The sequence below is a fragment of the Spodoptera frugiperda genome, chromosome 2 (assembly GCF_023101765.2).
Source record: "Spodoptera frugiperda isolate SF20-4 chromosome 2, AGI-APGP_CSIRO_Sfru_2.0, whole genome shotgun sequence".
Classification (NCBI taxonomy): Eukaryota; Metazoa; Arthropoda; class Insecta; order Lepidoptera; family Noctuidae; genus Spodoptera; species Spodoptera frugiperda.
This window is the reverse complement of record NC_064213.1, coordinates 57,104-77,556: the sequence shown is the minus strand read 5'-3', so window position 1 is coordinate 77,556 and position 20,453 is coordinate 57,104. Positions and strand designations below refer to the sequence as shown.

General features: G+C 43.6%; 2 protein-coding genes across 2 annotated transcripts in view; one reads left to right on the top strand and one right to left on the bottom strand.

Annotated features, from left to right (window-relative positions):
• Positions 1-969: 969 nt before the first annotated feature.
• The window catches only part of LOC118269148 (uncharacterized), a 52,919-nt gene continuing 33,435 nt past the window's right edge, over positions 970-20,453 (top strand). The window contains exons 1-17 of the mRNA XM_050699364.1: positions 970-1,516; positions 1,599-1,740; positions 4,282-4,492; positions 4,978-5,119; positions 6,516-6,648; positions 7,456-7,711; positions 7,795-8,003; positions 8,078-8,296; positions 9,963-10,084; positions 10,856-11,003; positions 11,431-11,582; positions 11,865-11,967; positions 12,100-12,215; positions 12,284-12,478; positions 13,162-13,324; positions 13,991-14,231; positions 19,996-20,328. Of these exons, the coding sequence (XP_050555321.1) occupies positions 1,482-1,516; positions 1,599-1,740; positions 4,282-4,492; positions 4,978-5,119; positions 6,516-6,648; positions 7,456-7,711; positions 7,795-8,003; positions 8,078-8,296; positions 9,963-10,084; positions 10,856-11,003; positions 11,431-11,582; positions 11,865-11,967; positions 12,100-12,215; positions 12,284-12,478; positions 13,162-13,324; positions 13,991-14,231; positions 19,996-20,328 (2,920 nt within the window). The 5' untranslated portion in view covers positions 970-1,481. The remainder of the gene's footprint in view (positions 1,517-1,598; positions 1,741-4,281; positions 4,493-4,977; positions 5,120-6,515; positions 6,649-7,455; positions 7,712-7,794; positions 8,004-8,077; positions 8,297-9,962; positions 10,085-10,855; positions 11,004-11,430; positions 11,583-11,864; positions 11,968-12,099; positions 12,216-12,283; positions 12,479-13,161; positions 13,325-13,990; positions 14,232-19,995; positions 20,329-20,453) is intronic.
• Positions 16,091-19,594, bottom strand: LOC126912475 (uncharacterized). Its single transcript, XM_050704763.1, has one exon. It carries the CDS (start codon positions 19,410-19,412, stop codon positions 18,141-18,143), a length of 1,272 nt encoding a protein of 423 aa, XP_050560720.1. The 5' UTR covers positions 19,413-19,594; the 3' UTR covers positions 16,091-18,140.

Genomic DNA, 20,453 nt, shown 5'->3' with positions numbered 1-20,453 from the left:
AAAGGGGTTTCAACATTTTCAGGCGACTCTAAATAATTTTCTTTGACAAAAAGTATAATGGAGTTCAAAGGAAATTACTCTCACCGATACAACACAGACACAGATACAACAGGCAGCTCAGGTTCGCAGCGCGCCCTCTGTCGGCCAAACTGTTTAACGCGAGCAACAATTAATTAATTCTACAACGACGGATTCCAGAATCGATTTACTTATTTACTACATAATTACAACCATCATGCTCAGTCTCGCAACATGAAGTCTCCCATACAAATGGAGGTGCGCCGTGACTTTCCCATGCAATTAACTGCCGCACTTACTTACCTCGCTGGAGGACGGCACGCGGTCCTCGGCACTCCGAACTCGGCGAGCTGCGAGCTGCGGCTCATTGCTATTCGTGGCGTGAAACTGTGATTTGCGTTTCTTACTTTCCTTCAATTTTCCATTTGAATGAGTGAGCGCGCAGCGAGTCGATTCGCTAATGGATCCGATACAGCGTGTCTTTGTTTAATATTTCGCATTTACAAACAAATAAATATCGTTGAACACAAAAAATAATTAATGATAGCAAGTTACCGAAAGTTGGTTCGTTATAACTTGGTGAACACATTGATCATAAACATCGGCCGGCTGCTACGGGCAATAATCTTTTAGTCTCGCTTCTTTGATTAATGTTTTTATTAGCAGGCACGGTGGCTTTACTAAACCTATCTATCTAGTGCTAGTATCTAGGTAGGGACACACAAATTTATGTTCATGAATATGTTTTTATTGAACATAAAATATAAATCAGTTTATAGTTTAAAAGAACAAAAGGTCAGTTAGGTTTTAGTTTAAAGTTTCAACTCTTGATTGGCGAGTAGCGGGCGGCGCCAGCGTTCAAAAGATCGTAAATAATTGAGCTTAGCGGAATTAGCTCGCTCCAGTGCGCAGCGAGCAGCTAGCGTTAGCTAGCGAGCTGGACGCCGGCCGCGGCTCGTGTCTTATTGAACTAGTTTCTTCTATTTGCGGTCAGCAAATGCTACTTTTCTACTTATTTTCTAGACTTAACAGATCTCTGCTATTTTATTTGTAGACTAAAGACATTTATTTGATTTTATAAGCAAATATGTACGCATCACGCATCGCGCTATGGTCGTTTGGAAGAAAACTAACCAACCAACACAACTTTCAAGCAAATGGAATTAACTTATAGATGTTCACTCACACATTCAGAGCTACCCAAGAAACATCAGCACACAAAGGAACAAGTAGTTTGATCAACAATAACACGAGTTACAACCTCATTTGTATATTACGTCAAGTTTTTATTCGAGTCCCGGCGAGTGTCGCCGTCAGCGGCAGTGACAGTTTGTCCCTTTTGTCAAAGTTGTTCTGATAAGATATTGGAAATATTACAGAAGCTGTTTTTATTTGTTTATCTTTTATATTGCTGCTTGTAGTTTGTGTACTGTGTGATTTGATACTATCTACTTGTGGGGACGATGGGTGAGAAACTACCGTTGATACCCGAGAAAGGGTGAGTAAGAGCTGCAAGGCAGTAGTTAGACTGGGTGAGTAGTGCAGCGACACGTCCATAACGTGCGTGTGTGTGTGTGCAGGTCGCTGTGTGCGGACGTGGGCCCCATCATCCTGACGGTGTACCGCGAGCTGGACTACCTGCCGCCGCTGACCACGGAGCTGCCCGCGCCGCTCGCCTGCAGCTACCTCGAGCACACGCTGGGCCCGCAGCCCGACCACTGGGTCAGTGCATAGTGCATACATACTACATAGCTACCTGCTTACGCACGGCATCGGCAGCTGATACTGCAACGCGTGTCGCCACAATACTTCGCCATTCTCTACTAGTGTGATGTAGGATCTTCCAAAAAAAATATTCATCAGCAAATAAGCCATTTGAAGTGGGTAGGGTTGCCATTTCTCTCAGAAAATGAATTCAGATAGTAGTGGTATGAGTTTTGACTGCGTACAAAGAAAATATTCAGTTCAGAATAAAGTAGTAACCGTGGAAGTAGTAGAGTCCCAGGCCGAGCCGCGCGCCGTCACTACACACATTGTTATATCTTACTTCAAATTCGGGTTTTGGCAAAATGTTGCCTAACTTTTATACAATAGAAGTTTTGAATAAACTTGGTTACGTAGTTATTGTTATTGGGAAAAGTCACACATCATTTTCATCTATATAATATGGTTCAACGGTCAAAGAGCGCTAAAATGTGCAAAATATGCAAATATGCGAAATATGCACACAGCACACACAGCACAGGCCACCGGTCGCGGGCGCGCGGCTCGGAACGTTGCCAACTTAGTCTTCAGTTCCGAGACTATCATGAACCCAACTGTTTAATGTTTTAAATTGAGTTAACATCTGAATAATAATAAGAAAACTGAACAAGAATATTTCAGATATTATTTTTCTGCCAGTAAGTGGCTCTATGTAATTAGTAATTCTGTTTCGGTACGGCACACACACACACACACAGGCGTCAGTAAATATATTCAACCATTGTACTACAAATTGTAACCTGCGCCCCGCAGCAGTATCGCAAATACATATTTTACACAGATTGATTGGTCAAATATCGAGCCACGTAGGTAAACTACTCGTATGTCCAAAACTCGTATTTCAGAGGAGGGCGGGAGTCCATTTAAATTTAATTTTAAAGGTAATTGCTGGCGTAAATCCTTCAAAGTTACTGCTAAGTAAGAGTTTCGTATGAATTGTTGAAGTATGTGTTGGACATACGAGAGTTTTACATTGGGCCCATCTTTGATAATATTCCAATGTGGTGGTTAACTAATTGTATTTACTAAAATTCTGAAACCTTTATCCACGTCGCGATATTTGACGAATGCACGCAACCTTCACAATAGCCGGCCTACAAACGAGGCGGCAACGTTACATCCGCTCATCGTGTTCAATGAATGCATGCGGGGACGACTACATAAGTAATATCTCCGGTTTTGCAAACATGCCATCAATATAACATGTATCGATTATTATCTTAATGAAAAACTAAATTAAATAATCAGTAGAATATTTTAACAAATGGACCGGTAAAGTCCTAGGTCAAAACTAAATCATCTAGATTTTTATAATACCATCAAATATTGTAAAATAGTCGTACTTTCATTCATAGATTTGACGATATACTTCAACTTCCATTTATTTTAGTAAATTATTCAGAAGTGAGTGTGCTTTTCGAGCAAAATATGATGACGTCTCAAGTTGGTACTTCATACAAAATTCATAGCAAAGTATCGTTTTTTTTTAAATATAGATAAAAGTATTAAATTTGACTAGTTTTGTTTTAAAGCAAAAGTTTTCGAAGGTGTTTTCCACGAATGTAAACATTCATGAACGGTAGGTATGTACTTATGTAGGTACACACAACTGAAATAGTTGACGCGTGTCTCACACGAGATTACACATCACACACTTTTGTAACAGGTTGGTTCCGTACACGGCGGCCATTTTATTGAGGAATCCTTATTGGAGACTGATCGCGCGAATGTACTATGTTTACTTACTGCGGCGCGGACGAGTAATGTCGGACGATTCCACGTCATGTAAATGGAATGATAATACTAAATAAGTAAAGATACAAAAATGTAAATTAAATCCCTTTGGAGCGGCTCCCGGCGGCTGGGACTTTAACATCTATTAATATTTATTTCCACCACAATTTCTTGAGAAGCTGTCATTCAAGGCCCATAAAGTTTGTTAGTGAAGTGTCGCCGGCTGTGAGCGCGATTACTGGAATGTAGGGCACGTTATCTCCATTAGTATTTTTGTCAGAAAATTGTGTTATAAAACAGATATTTGGTTAACTCGAGAATATAAAGTCTGATTGGACCGCTGAGACGTGGCACGTGGCGCTGTCAGTATTATTTCACTAATATCATGGGGTTGTACAGGCGAGGTAGTCTGCTTTAGTATGTTTTGGTAGTGCTATTACGTACCTAACCTTACCGTTTTGCAAGCAGCAATTATTTTCGATACAAAATCGTCACTAAGGAATAGTTTAGGTAATCATTAAATGATTAATTGTCTCTGAGTGCGGCGATTAGAGACATTGTTTTGGTGAGTGACCTCAAACATAATTAAGAAAGCCGTCCTTTGGTATGAATGGTCGACTGGAGTGATACCACGGCCTCGTAGTAAACCGGCGTGTGAGTGAGGTTACCGTTTGTACTTGAATGGAATGATACAGTGAGAGTGACGAGAAGTCGTTTCATGTGTGTGGCCAGGAGTATGGGGTGACGTAAAATTGTGTGCAACAGATAAAGAAGTATAAGGCGGAGTGCGAGGACATGCGGCGGCGCGAGGGCGAGCTGAAGCAGGAGCAGGGGCGGCGCGTGGCGCGCGGGCCGCCGCGCAACGTGTTCCGGCTGCGCGCGCCGCGCCCGCTGTCGCCGCCGCCGCAGTGGCGCCTCGCCGCCGCGCTGCTGTGTCGCCGGGACCTCGTGCCCGGCCTGCACCAGGACGCCGGCCGTACTGTCCTCATTCACTCGCTATTCATTCGTCACTCACATACACCGACAGAGGCTCAACACATAATCTATGCGTATAATACAATAAATGTAACAAACTAGCCAGAACACGCATGTGACCGTTGTACAGCTTGGTGTAAACTAAAATTAAAGATAAATTTGGTAGGAGTAATAGAATTTACTTCCAAGTTCAGAATATCGATCAGCGGCTGTGTAATCGGCCCGACACCAGCGACACCAGCGAGCCAATTACTGACACTTGTACAGCGCACTAACTACATTACTCTCAGCTTAGTGCCCCACTCAAAGCACTCGACTAACAGTTAGCGCTCAGCTGGCAGGCTCCTGCTCCGGAACTAATGAATGAACTAGTTCCAAGGATGCACGCTGTAGCCCGTTTAATTGCTCTCTACTGGAGTGGATCACAGTGGAGGATCACTAACTCGAGCTAATATGGAGTAATGAATGGCTGCTGGTGCACTGTAGGGGACAACAGTCTGTGGATACAGAACATCCTGAACCACAGCTCGTGCGAGGTGAGCTCGGGCGGCGCGACGTCGCGCTCGCTGCCGCCGCCGCCGCGCCTGCCCACCTGGCGCGACGGGGACGCCACGCTGCAGACGCTCAGGTAACGCACCGCTAGTGATTATATATTATAGGGTGACTCGTAATTAATGAAGGATTTATAAACACGATCATGATTGCAAACAAATTTCCCCAAGAAACTTTTTTGTATAGGTACTCATTGGTATTTTTTATCACAAGTTTTAGGTTTATTTACAAGAAAGCTATGTTGAGAGGGGAAAATTGAAAAACCGGCCAAGTGCGAGTCGGACTCGGCCATGAAGGGTTCCGTAGCAGCAAGTACATGACATAATATAAAAGTTATAAAATAACTTGGTTATACATAGTGTTTGTATGAACGACAAAGTTGTATTGGCGTTTTTTGAAAATTTCTTATTTTTTATGCTGGGGCCACACTAATGGAATATGCCATTGATTTTGAAAACAAATGAACGATTATGAACTTTAAATGTTCGTACAAACATCAGTTATCGCCATAATCAAATGGCATATTCCATTAGTGTAACGAATAGGTAATAAATTTCTCGTTCAAACAAATTTTCGTTAAAATTTTCCATTGAAATCATTTTTAAACTTTTAAATTTTGAAATTCGAATAGCGGTTACTGGACTACATCAACCTACAAAGTTTCAACTATGTGGGTCCAACAGTTTCGGAAATAAATGGCTGCGACATACGGACGGACGGACAGACAGACAGACATGACGAATCTGTAAGGGTTCCGTGATATACTTACCCATTCAATGAAAGCTACATAAAGAAACAGCTACATAAATAGGTAGATACAAATTATGTAATACAAAATATACACAATGACTAAGGCCATTTATCGTAAATTTCAAATCGCGTAAACATCGTAAGGGACACGTACGAGGCCGACCGTCATAAATATTATGTTTTTAATACTTTTATGAAAGTAATACATACGTCATAAATATAAACGTGGTCATGTGCGTCGACGGCCATTTACCTCGCCCCCCCCTCCCCTGTGTCATTGTAATGGAAGGGCCGTTATTTACGGCAGCGTTAATACGTGTAGCAGGTGACGTGCCGGGATTAAGGCGCGATGTCGCGACAGACAGGAGTACAGGACACTCGCTGTCCGGCGCTAATGTGTGGGCAGCGGCCGCCGCCGGTCCCTGCAGGTCCCCCCGCATTACACGGGACATTAACTTCATCAACCAGATAGCAATCCTTCGTTGCTCCGCTGCGATTCAATGAAGACACTATCGATGGAGTTCGGTGAATGTGAACATTCTATAAGGGATCCAAATTTTGCTATTTGGCCACGAAACCTTTAGGAAAAAGTTTGTTCGACTTGGTGAACTCTAGGCGTTCCACAGTCGCACTAGACTTCCTAACTACATGTTTTACCATTGACGCTTGCAGTGAGTGTGTATATGTGCAGTGCGCAGTTGATAGGACATGTGTATGCGCAGTATAGGCGCGGTGGAGCCGCGCGCGCCCCCGCCCCTGCCCTCGCCCCCGCCCGCGCCCCCGCAGCAGGAGTACATCGTCTGCGTGCCGCCAGAACTCAACTTCATTAACTTTTCTGTTGGACATCTTCACACGGTGACTGCTGCATTCATTTCATTGTAAATTAATAACATCGCAGATATTTGCATGCTCACTATAATATTGTTGTGTATCCGACATGCATCGATATTTTGCTCAAGTTTCAAGTAAAGACAAACACTATGCATAAAGTTTTATTTATTGTTCAAGTGTTCACGTTACACATTGAATATATTGAGCAGCGCACGGTAGCCACAGTTACGTGTAGTCCGGCGTGCAGTACCTACACAATCTTGAAAGACATGTACAATACACACGTACTCGAACTGGCGACTAAACTATCACCATAATGTGGAATATTTACAGGTGTTGCGACAACTTTTTAAATTACAATCACACACTCGATATGTATACCTATTATGTAAATACACAGATGTACAATTGTACATAGTGGTAGATACGGTGTAGTACCAATATACAAAACGGGCTCGGATCGAGTAGACAATGAATTATTTACTTTCCGTGTCACCGTCATTATAGCTCCGGTTGAAATCACCAATTTCAAGATTTATAACTCCTTGCTAAAAGGAAATTACAGAACAGTTTCAATTGTATCCAAGTTTCGACATTCATTATATCGGAGATTGGACCGCTTGGCCGGCGTCACGAGCCCGCACAATTATTTGTAATGCCAATTCCCCCGCTGTTACGGGGGGAAGTTTAGTCCCTGCTCCGTTGTTAGCGAACAGTAATTAGTTGTAGTCTTTGTAAAACGCGACATCAATAAAGGCGGACAACAAAAGTGTTTCCTAATGGGTCCATTGATTAGATTAGGAGCCGATAACGTTGTACCAATGTACGCAGCAACGCATCCGGCTGGTGAACGTGTCGAAGTTCGAGGTGCGGCTGTCGCTGCGGCCGCCCGGGCGCCAGGAGCTGGACGTGCAGATCTCGGGGCCGCGCGGCCTCACCGTCACCTCGGGCGCCGCCGCCGAGCTGCTCGTGCACTTCCGCCCCGCCGACGTGCGCGCCGTGCACGACATCCTGCTCATCCGCGTGTCGCTAGGCAGGCACTTCCTCGTGCCCATAGCCTGCTACATGCAGCCGCCCATCCTCGACAGTGAGTGCCCACTGCTGCAGACACTGTAGTTACACCAGGCAGCCAGCCAACCCTGGCCAATCCTGGCGACGTTCTGCCGGCAGTCCTGGTCCCGAGCGTGACGTCGTCTGCGCTGTGGTGCTCCCCGGCGGAGGCGGGCGAGTGCCGCGCGCGCGCCGGCTGCGACGTGCTGGAGCTGGGCGCGCGGCTGCTGGGCGACGTGCACGGCGTGCGCCTGCTGCTGCACTGCCTCGCGGACCACGCGTCCTTCTTCTTGCTCACGGAGGACTCCTGGTTATCGTATAGCCTTGATGTAAGAGTCCGGCGCGAGCCTGTACTGTACTGCTGCAGTACTGGTGGCCAGCTAGCTAAGCAAGCAGTGTGCAGTGTGTGTCGGCGCGCGGCGTGGTGGTGTCGGGCCCGTTCGTGGTGGCGCCGGCGTGGTGGCGCGGCGGCGGTGGCGTGCGCGGCGGCGCGTGGTGCCGCGCGCGCGTGCCCGGCCTGCACGCCGCGGCGCTGCGCGTGCTCTCCTCCACCGCCACCGTGCGCCACCTGCACGTGCTCGCCGACTCCTTGCTCTTCACACCCGAACATATCTCCATCATAGTAAGAATCTTTACTTTCTACTCATCTCTCTCCGTTTTTATTTACAATATTATTACAAGAGTTGGAAAGTCGGGTATAGCTATATTTATTGTAATGACATTTGTGCCCGGTTGTCTCATTTTATTGAGATTAGCCTCCGTACTTTGTCATTCCATGATTCCGTGAGACATTCCTGGAAGCCATTAAACTTATTGCAACAAAAATCCTTGGAACATGCCGAATCGCTAAAAGTGGTAATTTTGCAAAAGAACGATTCCAATAAAATGTAAACGTCCGCCTCATAAAATTCATGAAGTATTTGTCGGCGATCGGAGACTCCATCGCGACTCGACTGAAGTGAATCAATTGAATGCAGCGAACTCGTGGCACTTACATAAAGTGTACACTGGGTAACATTGTATACCACGGCCACGGCCACGGCACTAAACTGAACTGAGTTTTCATTGCTGCTAGTGCGGCTACACATCAAACTGAATCTAGGACACGTTCTTTTTGATAGCTTTTCCAAGTGTTGCGATATAGTTATATTGGGTTAACAACTAGCTATCAATTAAATTGCGGTAAGCAGGCAACAGTATTAAAATACAAGTTTAATGAAATTCTCCACAATGATGCGACAGGACACGAACAGATGGAACATTATGGCAACATTTGTCGCAAGGAATAAGGGTGTTGCCAATGTATCAAAGGATGTAGGTATTAGGTGAGACCGACTGCGTTATATATTCTTACACAAATCGTGAACATTAGCATTCAGCGCTCCCTCGCAGGTAATGTATACTAATGTAGGAGATAGGGCATCAGTCCTGGCCGAGTGACTCAGCGACGTAATCAGCGACAGACTAGCGCCTGGCGCCCCACTGCAGATGTTATTATGATACGATGTCAAGTATTATGTTCGCGACACGCCGGCGTTATTTGTCATACAGTCTGAACGAGGTAAGCGATAAAGCTGAAATAAACACATCGTTTGTCACGCTGGCGGTGCCAGTCTCTGGGGAATGTAGTGTCTCTGTAATCGTGTGTCTTACTGGATACATCGCGAGTGTGGCGCCCGACGTGTGCTGCTACTGTCACTGGGTCCCGTAACAGTCACAGCATACATGTTGCGGCAACACAATTAAATGTCATTATTTTATTTGGTCACACAGTTCGTTCAATATATTTCCACATTAAAATCTTAATTCATGCTATTATTTTTTTCACCAATGAAACAATTTGTTTAGCTTTTTTTACGTTTTCAAATTCTATTGCGCCGAATGTTGAATATCAATAACAGTACGGATATGATTTACCCACGCAGATAACCCTGAGGTTTTAAACTCGTAAATACTCAGCGGGACGTTACTCAGTAACTCGTAATGCGGTAACAAGAGTGCAGGGAGTGCAGTTTACCGGGGCTCCGGCTTGAAGGGCAGGAGTAGGAACGGGGTGGTTTTTAGTCAATAAGAGTCTGACACTCCCTCTCGCCTCGCCCAAGGCGGGAGAAGTCATTGGATGATTTTCCACCATAAAAATAAATAAATAAGGGAGTGCAGTGAAAGGAACTGTTCGTAATAAATGCTTGAGCAGCTGAGTTCCGATTACTATTCTTCAACTAGGTAGTATGACACAGTACTATCCATGTTGCTACTACGACTACAATATATGTTGGCGCGATGTGCAGGCGCAGGAGAAGGACTTCGACATCTGCTCGGAGGGGGAGCCGGCGTGCCAGTACTACGTGCAGCTCGGCACCGCCTTCCCGCGCCGCGCGCTCGCCGCCACCGTGCAGCTCGTCAACCACAGGTACACACACACACACATCAATAATTACATATTATGCGCAAACAGCGGCAGAATACTCGCTAGTTCGACCGCCAAGTAAGGATCTCGACTCCGATTCAGGTTCAGAAAATTATTATCGAATCGATATTATAAATATATTATTATCGGCCTACACATTTTTGTTTGGGAGTCTGAAGAAGATTTGGAATGGTACCCGGTGGTACAGTGGACGTTACATTCATTATGTGAACCTCTAAAATGATCAATTTAACTTTAAAATTATTCCATTAGCGTTAAACGTCAAACCAAACACAATTAAATACTTTATCCATTATTCCAGTAGTTAATTCACTTAAATTTAAAACTGCAATCTGGTAATAACGAATATTCAATAATTTCTCCTTCTCGCTACAAACTGTTCCACTATTATTTGCAATTAATTTCCACATTCAGAACCGGTGACCTGTTGCGAACGTAGTTATCGTGTGTTCCGGCAATCGCAGTGAGCGAAACATTGCAAACAAAAGCAGCCATTAGCGTTGTATAGAGCTGCAGGCGCTGTTACCGTACTGCCAGCGTATCGTGCCAAGTGGAACCTTGCAATCAAGCGCACACACTATTTTATTGAAACAATTCTATTGTTTGTTTTAGTAATCATACCTATTTTCTGCAACTCCAAGCCTCTAAAGGAAATATAGGGTATAATACAAAGGGTCTTTGCTTCCGATAGTAATAAAGATGATTGCAAGCCAACAAGCTCGCATACAGCTAGTGACACAGGACATGTTCCAGCCCAGTGGTGTATTCATACTACTGGAGCGTGCGGCCCTGGAGCCTGTGCTCGTGCTGGGAGGAGGAGCGCTCCGCCTCGCTGGGGTCGGGGGACTACAGCGAGCGACTCTGTCCCGGGGCCAAGGAGGCACGCGCCATCGAGCACGAGGTTATGGCATTACATATTATGTCGCACTACCTACGCCACACTACGATATAAAGCATTAAGATAAAATTAATAAGCAGTACACAAGTGAAAAGAAATGATATGTTATGAATCCCAGACACAGATATAATACAAATACAGCGAAATTAAACGAGACACCAGACTAGCTCGCGGCTATTAATACATCTGTGGAAAGCTTTATAGCAGTTCACCACTGGGAGTATTTGCGAATCCGAGAGATTAACACATTCAGAAGTTCGAGCAAACTTTGTACGTGACCTACAATCTGAGCGAGCAGGTGTTGCTACCCTGCATTCACAGTTACTGCGAGACGGGACATCGTGTAGTGCTGCAGTGTGGAGTCTCACAGCTCGCACATGTGCAATGTCTCGCGACTGGCATCATTGTCGTACTGGTGTATCGTGTGCAGGAGCCCGAGCAGTACGCCAGCAGACAGGACAACGCGCGTCTGGTGCGCGTGGAGCCGGCGCGCGGCGTGCTGCTGCCGCGCTCGTCGTGCGGCGTGCACGTGCACGTGCCCGACGTGGGCGCGCACCTCGGCGTGCAGCGCGCAGTCCTCATGTACGCACTACATTTGTCCTTCGTGGCTCCACTAACTCCCCAACGATGGCTACTGTGTATCCTCACAGAACTAGGGCTTTACCTTCCTTAGCCAGATATTTATGCAACTTGTTGCATGTAATATTCAATTCAACACATTCACAAAGTTTGCTCATGTGGACGTCTTCCTTAGATATCTTATTACATATCTAATGGTAAATAATAATGTGTTTGAAATAGTTTCTCTGTGTAAGTAGGTATAATATATGCAATAGGAAGTATGTTGCCTTCTGTTTAACGCAGGTTGGTACTGACGGACATACCGAAGGAGGCGTTGCCTCCAAACTACGATGCTATGATCGTGAGCGTGAAGGAGGAGACGACGGAGTCAATACCGGGACTCGAGGTGAGCACAACTGTGACATACACACATACAGGCCGTACGGAACAACTTAAAAAGTAGCTCACTCGCTTAGGTCACTGGTTAGGTAATTGAGTGATGTGCTAATAACGTAGTAAGTCAGCGTGTGCGGTGCAGGGCGAGGTGCGCGAGGTGTGCGAGCTGGTGTGCGGGCAGATGGAGGTGTGGTGGGAGGTGGCGCCCGTGCGGTTCGTGCTCGACCCGCCCGTGCTCGCGCTGCAGCACTCGCGGAGGTAACCAGCCGCTTGCACACTATACTGCTGGAGGTTGCTGCGCCCTCTCACTCACGGTTTCCTCGCAGGGTGACCTCCGTGGCGGTGAACTTCCACGCGACACAGCTCTTTGGGTGCGACGGCACGGAGGTGTCGTGGCAGGTGCCGCAGGGGGTGCGGCCCCCCTCGCCGCTCACCCTCGCCCCCGCGCACACCTGCTCCACACAGCTCCAGTACCCGCTGCCCAGTCTGCCCAATGAGTACCCAGAGACAAATATCATCACGTGAGGATACATTTTTAATTTCAAATATTAACGCACTTGGCCCTTAGGTAATAATTACCTAATAGGTATCTTATATTAATTATTATATCTTATTATCCTTCAAGATCACAAGACCATGTAAATTATAGTAATTTGTGTAACTTAGCATGTAAGTTTATCCTTTGTTGGGAGTTCAATTAAACAAAAAAAATAGGTTAGTAAGTATAATGAAACACCCACAACAAAATAAAATTATAACCAAAGTTACTTAGCATCGTACAATTTAAACTGTACAATTATAAACCGCTCCAGGAAAACGATTACAATCAAACAAGTAGAGAACATAATTCCTTGGGAACCCTCTTCAAACATGATAACTTCGCCCGTCACTTTCGGTAAAAAGTTGGACAATTTCTAAACAAACTCTCCTAAATTAAAAGCGGCTGCTGGTTGCAATACTTGCCTAGTAATCTCGAGCGGGCCCATTTGGCCGAGCCCTCGGGCGACTGCTCCGGTATTTAAGTAGATTATTTACTCGAGTGTCTTTGACAAGATGTGTTTCTTAATAAAGTGCTGCACCACTGACAAGGCGCCGCCTACCATCTCTGGTATTATCAGGAGAGTGTCGAGGGATGGAGTCGCGGCAGGAGTTGAACTAATGTACAACAAGGTGGAGATCAACTTAAGCGATGTTCTACCGACAGGTTGGTGGCTGCCGCGCAGGAGTGGATGTCGCAGTGCACGATCACGCGGCACTGCGCGACGCGCCACCCCGCGCTGCGGCCGGCGCGCGCCTGGCTCGGCGTGGTCGCGCCCGGCACGCCCATGCAGACCAACTTCTACCTCTGCAACGACACACACCAACACGTACGCGCCGATATATCTTCTTTAAACAAATACCTTGAAACATAGACACCATGTCATGTTTGTATCTTGTTTGTTTCCAAATAGTTCCCTGTAATAAGCTTATCAAGTTGTGTCCCTTTCGTTTAAAGAACAAAGTTTGTCCAGAACAGTAGTATCAGCCGCGGCGGCTGTCAGGCGCAGGATTACTTGTATCTCTGATATAAATCAGCCGCGGCCGCGACACTGCGACGGTTATTTATTTGTTTGCGTTGGATTCGTTTCGCTTTTTGCTAAATGTTCTGTATTTTTATCGAAAATACATTTCAACTAAATACTAGTACTAATAGTATTTAAGTTCACCTTATAAATAGAAAAACTGAATCTTCATTTGCCAATTGTGTAACCAACCAGCCAATGTACATGGCCTGGCTATCAAGTACGCAAACGTTATTTGTAAGATTGATTTACAAATAACGTTTGCAAATACTTATGTAATTCGAATCATGAATGTATCCAATATTACCAACACTCAAATGTATTGTACATGGTTTCATACATTGTGCATAGAGCTCCACCTTCATATTCGGAAAATAGTCAAAATGAAATATTTTCTTGAATTTGCAATAGTGCTACAATAATTAAAGTTATTGTTGGATTTGCAAGTTATTGTAACGTGTGCAAGAGCAGATCTACTGGTGGGCGGAGCCGTTCCGGTGGTGGGGGGAGAACGAGCCGTCGGCGGCGTGTCGCGGGCGGCGGCCGTGCGAGCACTGCCGCGAGCTGGCCTGCTCGTGCGGCCTGCTGCGGCCCGCGCGCGGCGCGCTGCCCCACGCCGCCCGCGCCGCCATCCGCTACAGCGTCAACGCGCCCGAGGTACCATCATGTCGTGCACACTCTTTCCTCGGCAACAATACCAACTTTATTCGCCGTAAAATTCCAATACAAGTCACAAACAATACAAATGGCCGGCCGGCGTTTTACGATGACTCTTAAATTTTCGATCCCACCGGGTAGCAGTTACCGACAGAAACAATACAAATTACTTACACTCCTTGAACTTGGACTCACGACTGTATTCTGTAAACTACAATACTATTCTCATATTATCAAAACAGTAAAAAAAATTAAGTTTAAGGAACGCCTTAAACAATTATAAAAGTTCAAAGGAAACATGCGTGTAAAACGTCGTCCTATGTATTCTATATTCACATATGTATTGTCACTAGTCACGACAGTTCAACGTATGAAGATGAACAATACACAGTATACAGTAGACACGTTGTGCATAAATCCCTATTTTCCTTGATCACGCAAGCCATGCTTTGCGAATGACTGCACCGGAAAAGTCGAGAAATAGCACCCGTGCGGAACCGAACCGACCCTCAAGTAAATGTATAAATCATGATCCCTCTTTGTGAGGAACATTGGTGAAGTGAAGTTATTAAAATACCCACGTAAAATCTAGTGCATCTTCGCAAACTTTGAAATTTCTCGTTTAAAATAAATAAATAAATAAATAAATAAATCCTTTATTTCATTATTTCACAAAATAATTTACATGAAACAGCCACAAATAAGTATTAATCAATAATTATGCTAGTGCACTAGGAATAACTTAATAAGTAACTTACCAATATTTAGGAACTATAGGAAAATTTACTTTTTAACCTAGACTTATGTATAATTAGCGACTTGCCCGAGCTAGGTTTATAAAAACCTGTGTTTCGGGTCATCACTTACAAGACTATCAATTTAGGTGCATGTGTACAGAAATAGAATAACAACTTACAAACTAATCTTACATTCATACTAAAACTTCCAATAGTTTTTCTGTGTCTGCGTAATCAAGATTTAGTAGATACTCTGATAACAATGTACTACATTTATAATAATTTACACTATATATATTTAGTATCTTGTTGACCTTGTTGTACAAAAATGGTCCTAAAAATACGTAAAATCTATGTGCAAATGCATGTCTTGTCTGTGGTTCAAAGCAAACCAAATCTTTCCTCCTCCTGGTTTGGGATACTGGGTCGAAAGGAAGCTGAGAGTGCTGATAAAGTATGGTTTGCAATATAAATAGTTGGCGCACTGTTAGTATTTTACATGCAGTGTATAGTTGGTGTGTGGGAAACCTAAAAGGGCGGAAGGTAGCAACCTTTAGAATTGCTCTTTGAGCGCGTTCCAGAGGAAGCAAGATAGACTTTGCAGTTCCACCCCATGATGTAATACAATAGGTGAGAACAGACTGACACAGAGCCAAATAAACCTGTTTAATTAACTTATAGTCGGCTATGTGGCGTAGGTTCTTAAAAATGTACATTAATTTACGCACTCTTTTGCATAGTAACTCGATGTGTTTACGGAAATTTAGATTCGTGTCAATCGTAACACCTAGATATTTTATGTGGTCAGCTTTAACTAAAGTGGGACAAGTACAAGCAATATTAGCAGAATTGCAATTATGTGCAAATATATCTAGGTTAGTAAGCGGTGGATTAATGTTTCTAATTGAGAATGAAATATATTTAGTTTTATCTATATTTAATGTTAGAAGATTTTGATGAAGCCAATTTGACACAACATTAAAACCGTTTTGGGCATATTCATATGTTTCACTTTGAGATTCAGCGGAAAACAATAGGGCTGTGTCATCCGCATATGATAATATTAGCCCATTCCGAAGGACCAAACTACATAAATCATTAATGTAAATTAAAAACAATGTAGGTCCCAAAATACTTCCTTGAGGTATTCCGAAACCACTATTTTCCATCTCAGAACTTGTGTACTGACCTATTTTAACGCATTGTTGACGATCTCTAAGATAATCGGTGAACAACTGAAGTTGTTCGCCTCTTATTCCAAGTTTTTCAAGCTTGTGCAGTAACATAGAACAAGAAATTGTGTCAAAAGCTTTAGCGAGGTCCAGGAAAATCCCAATGGTATGCATACCCTTGTCAAGGTTAGTACTAATGTATTCGGACAGTCTGTGAACTGCTTGGTTAGTCGATCTTTTTGGTCTAAACCCAAATTGGTTATTTGAAAGCAAATTGTTAACTTCAAGATAATCTATTAATCTGCTATTTATAATTTTTTCTAAAATTTTTGAGAGACCTGTTAATACTGAAATGGGTCTATAGTTGTTAACACAGTTTTTATCTCCCGCTTTGAAAACTGGCGTAACTACTGCTTTTTTAAGCGGTTTGGGAAAGATTCCTTTAGACAAACATGACTGAAAAATATGGGTCAATGGAGGAGCAAGAAGGTGTTTAAACCTTTTCAGTATGTTATTAGGAATGCCATCCCACCCAACAGCGCAATCGTCCTTTAACCCTGTAATTATCCTTAAAATTTCATTGACGTCAGTGTTTAATAAAACAAAAGATTTTGATGTTTTCGTAGGGGTATTTACAGCCGACAATGGTTGGTGGGGATAAGTACTATGGTTCAAGGATTTTTCAGCTAAGGTTTTGCCAATGTTAGCAAAAAAACTATTTACTTTATTTGCGGCTACTAATGGGTTTATTTCTGAAGACAGTAATTCGAGTGGGGGTTCAGGATTTTTCGATCGAAAAGTATTTGTTTTAATAAATTTCCAAACGAGTTTACTGTTTTTTCCTGCCTTCTGTAATTCATTCTTCTCGTGTTGATATTTAATTTTTTTTAAAAGGTTGTTACAAAAGTTTCTATACCTTTTATATGAAATAGAAAGTATTTCATTATCAGGTGCAAGTTTTGACTTTTGGTGTAGTTTGTCCCTATGCCGTATACAACGAACGAGACCTGGAGTGATCCACGGTTTGATCGATTTATACCTTCTAGACGTTATTTTGGTAATTGTATTTTTGTTTATCGCATGTTGTAGCGCATTTATGAAATACTGTAATGAAATATTTGCGTCATTAGTATCGTAAACAGGGTCAAAGTCGATGTCGCGAATGTCACGTGCAAGATTAGTCATATTAATTTTTAAAAAGCTACGCATGCAGTTTTTTCTAGGTGAGGATTTTTGTATTGTTAGCAAAATAGCTTGATGGTCCGTAAGCGATGAATTGGTGACTAATGTTTTGTTCGGATGTCGGGTTTTTATGATGAAATGATCCAAACATGACCCAGACTGGTGCGTGGGATAATAATGGGTTGGTAAAAGACCATGAAATGAACAAATATTTAGGTAGTTATGTACATGTGTATCTGCTCTCTCAGAAGCAATATTAATATTTATGTCACCCATTAATATAATGTTCTTAAAAGCAGATAAACGTTTTAAGTTTACATCAAGTGAGTCCAAGAAGCTGTCAATGTTTTGAGACGGTGGCCTATAAATGGCCATAATTACAGTATCCGGAATAATTTTAATTACTAAACAGTTACTATTTTGAACTCTGGGCTCTTCCACTAGAACTTTTAAGTTGTTTTTGATGTACACCACTACACCATCATTCTGATTCATGTTTGAATTTGTTTTGTGAGTGCAGTAGCCGTCGAGAGAAGGTAAATTGGCTGTCTGAGAAGATAGCCAACATTCTGTTAGGACAATAACATCACAGTTAATGTCAAGACTTTCTAATAGAACTTCAAAGCCATCCATGTTGCGATTAATACTGCGAATATTTTGAGTTAGTAGCGTAAGCGTATTTTCCCCAGAAGGAAGAAGAAGTTTACAATCTTCTACATTACAGGTATTGGCTTCAGACACAGAAAATTCATCCAGATCAGTGATTAGCTGACTGGCCATAATAACTAATTACTAAATTAATAAAAATATAGAGTAACTTTTAACTTAAGAGACAATAACTAAGTGCTACTAAATAAACTATCCGGGGCGCTCTTAGGCGCCTTCATAGTCAATCGAATTGATATAATTAATCTCAGCATATTTACGCGCCGGACACTCTGCGTCACCAGTCTGATGGTCACATTTCTTCTTGAAGCGCTTGCACGTCGCACATTGAGGTGGAGAAGATTTACTGCTACACTCCTTGTGGGAATGCCCAGTCTCCCCACAGTGGTTGCACGTAGGACTAGTTTCACGACAAAACTTAGCTGCATGGCCAAACTGCTGGCAGTTGAAGCATCTTGTAACTATTGTGAAATCTCTTACAGGGCAAGAAGTCCAGTTTATAAAAATCCGGCCTTGGTTTATGAGGACTTTCCTGACGGCAGCAGAAACTTCTAATATATAATTGCAAGTGGGAAGACCTTTCTTACCTGACTTATGGCTCAATTTGACAGTAGCAAGAAAGGACTCACGAGTACTATTTGCCAATTTCTCCGAAAGGTTTTGCTCATAGATGCAGTCAAATACTTCTCTTTCAGTAAGTGCTACTGGAACTCCAACGACAGCAATCCTAGGTCGGCGCTTGGGGGTTTCTTCTACCGTAAGGCCAGATGACATCAGTTTCGTTGAATTCCTGAGCTTTTCAATATCTCCTTTGTTCTCAGTCCTAATAAGTACACCCCCGTTTCTGACTTTTTTTAGGCCACGGACATGAAGCTTTAGTTCTTCAGGCGAAATAATTTTCTGAACAAGTGACTTTGTGTCTTCGCTTGTTCTCGTCTTGTCGCAAGGATAGATGGCCACAGAACTCAGATTTGCTGGACGGATGAGGGTTTCGGAACTTTTTTTTACTATGCTAGCGTAAGATGAAGAGGTTATGTCAGAAGGCGATAATTTGTCGATTATAGTATTTTTGATCACCTTAATAGATTCTGCAAGGTCCAGCTGTTCTTTTAGATGCAGTACTGTGTGGTGCGCTTGGATGGTTTTTTGCTTTAAAGCCTGATATTCTACGGCCATTTGACTTGTCCCCTTTAAAACGTTGCGACAAAGGGCGGAGACACGCTGCTTTTGATCGTTGTTCATTTTCCCTTCTGAGACTATGGTGCAGACCTCAGTGAGAACGGCGTCTATTGACCCAATCCATTTCTGGATATCTGGTGTTGAAACAACTTCAGGGGGTAACTCACCAGCCAACACGGCTGGAGCTTGAGGTGGAATTTGCTCAATAGGTTGAACTGGTTCTGGTTGATTTGGAGTCGGTGGAGGACTTCGCTGCAATAGTTGGCTACGCCCGAAAGGGGAAGCTGTTTGGTTAGACATATCTAACACAGATATATGTTATAACCAAGAAATATTTAGTTCATCTTGCACAATATAAGTAAGTATAAATTGTAAAATCACACTCGCGACACACTTTACTTTCGAACTGACACTGCAGTTAATTTTATAGTAAGAATTATTGTAAGTTATTAAGATACATTATTATTAAAGGCAAAGTACACGTCTATGAAGTCTCGCGTCTTGTAAGCGAATGATAAGTAAGATTTGCGAAAGAAAAGTAGATTTATAGCGGCCAGTAGTTGCAAACAAGTTGTGAGCCGCGCGACCAGCAGTCCGCCAACTTTACATCCCTTCGGAGAGGCAGGCGGCGGCGGCGGCTGGAAGTTGTTTAGAACAAGCTATCGATTACCGCAGGCGGCGCTTCGACTATTTCAATTACCATTTTAAAGGAAAATATTTAACGTTTCAATAAAACTCCAGCTTGTTGCGACCGCTTTCGAAAGTTCTCATTTACATAATATCAACGAGCACGCTGACCTACAGCGCCGCGACAAACGATGTTCTGGCTTTAGTAATAACCCGGTACGGTTTACAGACACTTTTTAATCGAACGATCCGTCAGTGCAGCTGCAGCAAAACATACATTCGTATCGCTACGAACATCTCGACTTAATGAAACTGTTTCTGCCGTGGGGACGTGGGAACACAACCATTTATAATGGAGTTGTCTCGTGTCCGTTATTGGTGAGTGCGACTAGTGTAGTTGTGTGGTGTGCGCAGTGCGACGGGTGCGTGGCGACGTTGGTGCGCGCGCGCCGCACGGAGGGCGACGTGTGCGCCGTGCCGGGCGGCGCGGGCAGCGCGGCGCGCGCCGTGCTCGTGGCCTACCGCGTGCTCGCGCCGCGCCTCGTGCTGCGGCTCATACCGTGCGCGCGCTCCGCCACCTACCACGACGGTCAGTCACCATCACACTAATACTTCTCTCACTACACATTGTCGTCATCGAGAAAAAAAAGAAGACATCTGCCGATTGCAAGTAGCTTGGGCTAAGGGTTTCAATACAACAGAATGAGGATGCAT

Bases quoted from the DNA above. Each gene is read 5' to 3' on its own strand.
- LOC126912475 (XM_050704763.1), bottom strand. From the start codon at position 19,412: ATGTCTAACCAAACAGCTTCCCCTTTCGGGCGTAGCCAACTATTGCAG.